General features: G+C 38.3%; 1 protein-coding gene across 1 annotated transcript; it reads right to left on the bottom strand.

Annotated features, from left to right (window-relative positions):
- Positions 1-2459: 2459 nt before the first annotated feature.
- On the bottom strand, positions 2460-6173 carry cxcr4a (chemokine (C-X-C motif) receptor 4a). The gene is made up of 2 exons (XM_007230866.4): positions 6102-6173; positions 2460-4723 (listed from the first exon to the last, which is right to left on the bottom strand). Exons 1-2 carry the CDS (start codon positions 6114-6116, stop codon positions 3626-3628), a joined length of 1113 nt encoding a protein of 370 aa, XP_007230928.1. The 5' UTR covers positions 6117-6173; the 3' UTR covers positions 2460-3625.
- Positions 6174-7111: the final 938 nt, after the last annotated feature.

Below are 7111 nucleotides of genomic sequence, written 5' to 3'. Positions count from 1 at the left end.
ATTGCAGTCCGGATGCAAAAGTTTCATCACTGAGTAGAAGTGTGAAATATTTTTCATGGACATCCCCCTTAAAAACTAATCCTGTCTGGAGGGGACTTTAGACCACTTAAATGAAGACTTTTCCCACCCAGTCAGAAGTAAAAAAAAAAAAAAAAGAAAAAAAAGAAGACTTTTTCAGCCACAGAAAATACCACTATCATTTCTAACCTCTAATTGGTTTGGCAGTCTTACAGCCCACCTCCAAATTTGCTCTCTGCCCATCTGGAAAGTTAATGTTCATTGGTCAACAAGCTTTAAAACGTCATTTTTTTGCACTTCATTTTTTAGTTGTAAATTGTTTTTATTAGGTCCATTTACTATTCCAATCTTTTGTTGCACTGTACAAACTTTTTAGAACAAGTTGCTGCTATTGATATTATAAACTGGTGGTGCATCTTTCACAAGGAAAGAAGGAAAAATGTGGACAGAGAGCCTCGATTCTCAACCCAGCTAACAAATTCTCTCTTATCCAATTCGCTCCTATTCTTTTTCACACACACCCAAGGCCTAGAGATTCTGTGACCTGGCAGCCCCCAAACTTCAGGTACTTCCTCAGGGCAGGTAAATAAGCTGTAGTCTGTACTGAACCTCAATTTTCTTATATGTAATTTTTTCATCACTCATTCCCACTCATCCAGCACAACAATAAATTCACATTCAGTCATCTTGACCTGCAAGTTATACTGTAACTTTTTCAAATGTATTGCTGCATCAGGTTTTAAATGATTTAATATTTTTCATGAAATAGTGAAATATCTCACTTTTAACTTTTTTATATTTTCTATGATTTATTGTGAATAAAATATGGGTCTATTAGACTTACAACATATATTGCATTCTGCTTTTTTTTTTTTACATTAATTCATATTTTACACAGCATACCAACTGTTTTTTTAATTGGTGTATTGTATAAATCTATAAAAATCAAATTTGGTAATATCAATTTTTTTAGCAGGAATTAATTTTTGTTAGGTCTAAAAGTTGGCGAGATGATATGAGATGTTGATAGAGGTTGTATAAATGTGTTTACAGGGCTATTGTGCTGCGAGTTTATAATAAAACACCTGTGCTGAATAAAGGTGACTTTCAGTTTATATTAAAGCGATATTTTTATCATCGTCTGCGTCACTGCTTTCTTATTTGATTCCTGAGATTTAACTTATGTTTGGGTTTTGAATTCTCGGCCCAGAGACTGTTTTTACGTATATTTTTTTCGTATTTTTTATTTAATCCTAATCCATTGTTCCCATTTTTCGTTCTGTTTATTGAAATTCTAATGCTTTAAAACTGATTTGCAGACATATTCGTTCATAGCGATCATGTCCTGATCTTGTCAAAGATTTGTTTTGATTTTCTAAAATTATTTTCATAACCGTAATATTTTACTATGACAGTTTATGTTTTAAATCAGCTAACTATGGAGAGATTGTGAGAAATTTTGATCTTAAGTAATATTTTAAATTGTTTAACATACAGAAAGTGTCTTCAATCAATGTAAAGTTTGTGATGTCTATTTTAAGGGTGTGGAGTTATCCCACATTGACAGTACCTTTAAAAAGGTAGATATTTCTATAAGAAATAGTCTAAATTATATAAATCTTCAACAACTTTTAGGAAATTTATTTTCAAACCACATAAAATAATCATTTAGCTTAACCAGGCAGCCCTGCAGATGTGGTAAAAACCCACCCCCACATCAAATAAAACTGTATAAAATGTACAAAAAGTTATTTTAAGTGAAGGTTAATATTCCTGTAAGTTTATATGCTATGTTATACAACTAAGCTGCAACACAAAAGACACATAATATTGATAGTGACACAGACACACACACACACACACACTTCCACACACCGTAAAAAATATTTGAGCAATAAGTTATAACTTTTTTTATTTATTTTATATAATCAAATTAAGTTTTGTGATTTCAACTGCAGTTATGAGTTGTCAGTTAATTCAGCTAAGTAGAAATTGTCTCCTGCCACCATTTATTTGTATATTTGGTTTGCTCCCTCGCCCCTTTACTCACTATAAGTGTGTATTTGTGCCCCTCAGGCTACCTTCTCACGTGTATTCTATTATTTTTAATACATTGGTTAACTGTTCAGACTCAGTGTTGAAGGCTATAAGAGCAAGCTACAATTAGCTGTATGGAGGGGCTACATTTATGTATAAAACTCACAAAACAGAGCAGGAATCTGCAGAAGTTGTCCACCCCTGCTCTAACTTAAATAACTATGTTTAAGCAAATATCTGGAACAAGTCAATACACCTCATGTTAAGAAATTATCTCTACTTTAAACTTGAAGTTGAAATGAGAGTTCAGTGCCAAGTCAGACATAAAATCATGAGTTGAAGCTTTTAATACACACACACACACCGCGGAGAGTCAGTTCTATAAAACACCACAAAGAGACATGTTTAAAATATAAAAGCAGTTTATTCTGAGGCGTCCAGCTGTAGAGCAGCTCATATGGAAGAACGTGGATCTGAGGCCGTTCTTAGCGGCTCCATCATTTGGTGTATTCGTTTTTACAGAATAAATAAGAGCAATGGGAGCATAAGTGCAGAAGACCACCAGTGTACAACAAACAGAGATAAAGGGGAATTCCACCAAATGATTCAAAATTTCCCAATAATTCAGTGGTTGCGATGCTCACAGTCGTGCAGAGCGGTTTAGTGTGAAATGTTTTTTTTATTGGGGAAATCAAAATAGTTCTCAAACTAATCCACTATATTTCTATAATCAAAATTACATTAACACTGACATGCCACATGTTCCATCAAAGCTAATGAACACTGCATTGCCCTGCCATGTGGGTTATGTGTGTGGGGTGTCCTGCATTCAATGATGGTGGTCACGATCATTACCACCCACTGCACTCGCTACCCACTGTGGGTGGTAATGCCTTCTATGATATAATCCCATACATACATCCTGTACAACGTCAGAAATTAAATGACCCATAAAAATGACACCCACTCCCATCAGGCCTTGCCATGAGCACACTGGCCTAACAGTCGTGGGTATTCCCAAGCCATCCCTGGAGATAACAGTTCATAATCAATATGCAGGCTGCTATTGTGGCATGTCCGTCTTCTTGTAGATTCATTGGTTGTTTTAGACACCAAATAAAGTTGCTATATTTGCTTACAGTAAATAAACCGCCATTGCAGAGACATATTTGCTGGTAAAATAGCTCATTTCACACCAAACCACTTTGAATGATATTGTTTGACCAGCTCACCAACCACTGAATTATGCATAGATTTTGTGAGAACAACAATATTCCCCAACAATAGTCCCCCTGGTAATACTGAACTGAACTATTTACATACAGGCTGCTGGATGACCAGTCAACAGTCTACAGGCTCAGCCTGCCAGCTGCCAGTTCATGGCAAACATATTTACAACTAGTTACCGGTTGAAAAAATTGGAGTGTGTATGTGGACCATATCCAATAGTATATGGTCAATAGTATAGTCTTTATATATGTACACCAGCAGGTCCTTTAGAAGTCCAGTGTATATTATGTACAAATAATTTTAGAAGTCCCAGTTCATTGTGTGTGTGTGTGTCTGTGTGTTAACTAGAGTGAAAACTGGACGACTCAGACTCCGTGGATGTGGACACGCCCCCTTTCTTCTTAGGTAAGATCTTGATGCTGGAGCTCCGCCCACCCGTGAGCGCATTTCGTGCAGACCTCTTGAACGTGGCGCCAAGGAAGGCGTAAAGGATGGGGTTGAGGCAGCAGTGGAAGTAGGCCAGAGCCTCCGTGGCGCAGATCCAGCGCTCGAGTGCCCGCTGACGCTCACATGTGTGTGCAAGAACACCCAGCGACACAAGGGTGTCGATGAGGATGGCGGTGCAATAAGGCATCCAGCAGGCAAAGAAGCACGCCACCAGTGCCACGGTTGTGCGCAGTGCACGTCTCTTTTGTGCACCCACAGTGGCAGGTCCTCGTGCCAGGCGTGCAGCCACTACGCAGTAGCAGGCGAGGAGTACGGCACCAGGCAGGGCAAAGCCCACGAGCACGTGCTGCAGCCGGAAGGCCACGGACCACACAGACGCTGAGTCCGATGGATATACGCGTGCGCAGACAACTCGCGCATCCTCCCCTTCAATCACACTCAAGTCCTCCTCAGCAGTGGCGAATGCCAGGTCAGGTGCGGTGAGCAGTGCGGCAGGCAGCCATGCGCCCACGTAAACCACTCGCTCAGCCAGCAGGCGGCGTGCACTACGGCTGCTGGTGGCACGTGCCACGGCTAGGTAGCGGTCTACGCTGATGAAGGCCAGCAGCAGCACGCTGCCATACAGGTTCACTGTGTACACGGCATGAACCGCCACACACATAAAGCTGCCAAAGCGCCAGCCTTGCGCCGCGTCCACAGCCCAGAACGGCAGTGACAGCACAAAGAGCAGGTCAGCCACCGACAGGTGAAGGCGATAGCGGTCCGTCATGCTGCGAGCCCCTCGTTGGCACCCCATCACCAACAGCACCAGGCCGTTACCCACCAGGCCCAGGGCAAAGATGATACCGTAGACTGCTGGCAGCACGCGTGCCTGCAGCTCATGGCTAAGCGCTCGGTCACATGGTACATCGAAGTCTGCGCCCAAGTCGCCCGAGCCAGACTCTGACTCCGAGGAGTTGTCCTGGTAGACACTGTCTTCAAAGATGATGTGCTGTGAGACAAGAGAACAAAAACAACACTGTAAACAACACTGTGAACAACATCCTAATAACGAAGCAATTACTCAACTCAGGCTTTAACTAAACTGGGCTGATCATTTAAGACTAAAACAGGGATTATCCAAGAGCAGCTTTGACATTTTTCTGTGTAGAGTATACATGTCCTTTATAATAAAATGTTGTCACTCACAAGAGTTGAATCATGTTTGATGCTATAGAACAATTTTAAAGGCTTTTAAAGGACAATCAACAAGATGTTCTCTTTATAGCTCACATGTAGGAATGTCATGATAAGATTTTTTGTGAACGGTATATTGTGCCAAAAAGTATTGCAATTTAATTGTTCTTTACAGAACCATCAGCAACCATCATTTGTTACCTGATGCTGGGCAATAATGGTTCTATATAGTATTGTTAAGAAATTCTTGGATATTCTGAATAAGGCTATAAAAATAGTTCTTTAAAGGGTCTTTAAACAACCATATAGTTAAAACGAGTTTGAAATAGTACATAGTTATGTATAATATATATATATATATATATATATATATATATTTTTTTTTTTTTTTTTTTTTTTACTCAGATAACCTGTTCTGATGATACATTAAACCATTTTAAGTCTTATTTACAGAACCATATTCTAAAAAGATTTACTGTAAGCTAAAAAGGCACAAGTAAACACGTTAAAAGCAGTTTTGTTCATAAGGCACTAAAATAATAGTATCGGATTCCTAAAAATCCATATACTAAAAGGTCCCTTAATAGAATACACTTGGTAAAAATAATTGGTAAGAAATTAACAGACCTACCCAGACATGCATAGAAACACAGTAATTTCTAAAGAAATTACTAAACACTGTATATAGAACAGATGCTGTAATAATACAGTAATAATATATATTATATGTGTATAAGACAATAAAATATTAAAGTAGTTAACAGTAGTTTACTATAGTGCAGCTCAGATAACAGCAGACTGCCTTCAAACACATTTTATCTTCTACTTATCATCATACACCATCAGGTGTGAGGAATTGTTCTTATTATTACTATAGTCTGAATTTAGCTGTTATGCTGTGTTTGCATATATATATATATATATATATATATATATATATATATATATATATATATATATATATATTTATATATATACACAAGCTCTCTCTAGACTATGAGAGGTTCTGTCGTGAGACTATACACTTTAGGCAATAAAGGTGCTATATAGTATTGTATGGTTATAAATATGCTTTAATTTTTCAGTGTATGTGGATCTGCACAAAAAAATAATAATAAACTTTAAACACATTAAAAAAACTTCATTATCCTTCTCTGTGTCAGTCACGTGGTGTAAAGAGGTGTAAGACTTACTTCGTAATAAGACATGTTGGGTGAATCTCCAGCTCGGTTTCAGTTGATCCTCTAGTAAAGTTCCCGCTGTTTTGAAGAGATGCTGAAGCTCACTTAAATAAACCCCGCTGCTGAGAGGCTCCACCCACCAAACACACGCCCCGCCCCCTCACCGCGAGCGGCCCCGCCCACCGGCCTGAGATCTCTTTCCGCAAACACCGCTTTCCTGTTTCCCAGAGCAGACAGCTGCTGCACGCACGCACGCACGCACACACACTAATACACACACACACACACACACACACACACAAATAAACACACACACTTATACACACACTGCTGCTTTTTGATAGTATAAATAATATAAAATTTCATATTCAACACACAATTTTAAACATAATCTGTGTTTGGCCCTGTATACACCAGTTAAACACTGTGGACACACTTTAAATTCAGTGTCATCAATTAAAATAGTTCTGCATTGTAGATTAATACTAAAGTTATCCAAACTATGAAGAAAAACATATGGAATTATTTAGTTCAACACACCAGAATATGTTTTATATTTTAGGTTCTTTAAAGTAGCTCCTCTTGCTTAGATGACAGCTTTTCCTATCCTGGAATTTTCTTAGTGAGATTTACGAGGTAGGGTCACCTGGAATGAACAGCTTTTAGTTAACAGTTAAACTTGTCAAGAGTTAATTACTTGATTTTCTTGCCTCTTAATGTGTTTGAGAGAATCAGTTGTGAAGAGGTAGATTTGGTACACAGTGAATAGCTTTATTTGAGTAATGTTTTAATCGATATAAAAAATACTTTAAGAAATTAATGTCAGTCAATTCGAAACATTTCAAGAAAGCATCCTCAAGTGCAGTCGCAAAGACCATCAAAGACGTTATGATGAACATTGCTCTCATTAGTAATGCCCCAGGTAAGGAAGAGCAAGAGTTACCTCTGTTGCAAGGGTAAGTTCATCAGAGTTAACAGCCTTAAAAATCGCAAACTTACAAAGCTAGTAAATGCTTCACAGA

Source organism: Astyanax mexicanus, chromosome 5 (assembly GCF_023375975.1).
Source record: "Astyanax mexicanus isolate ESR-SI-001 chromosome 5, AstMex3_surface, whole genome shotgun sequence".
Classification (NCBI taxonomy): domain Eukaryota; kingdom Metazoa; phylum Chordata; class Actinopteri; order Characiformes; family Acestrorhamphidae; genus Astyanax; species Astyanax mexicanus.
The sequence above is the reverse complement of the archived record's forward strand: the minus strand, read 5'-3'. Positions and strand labels throughout refer to the sequence as shown.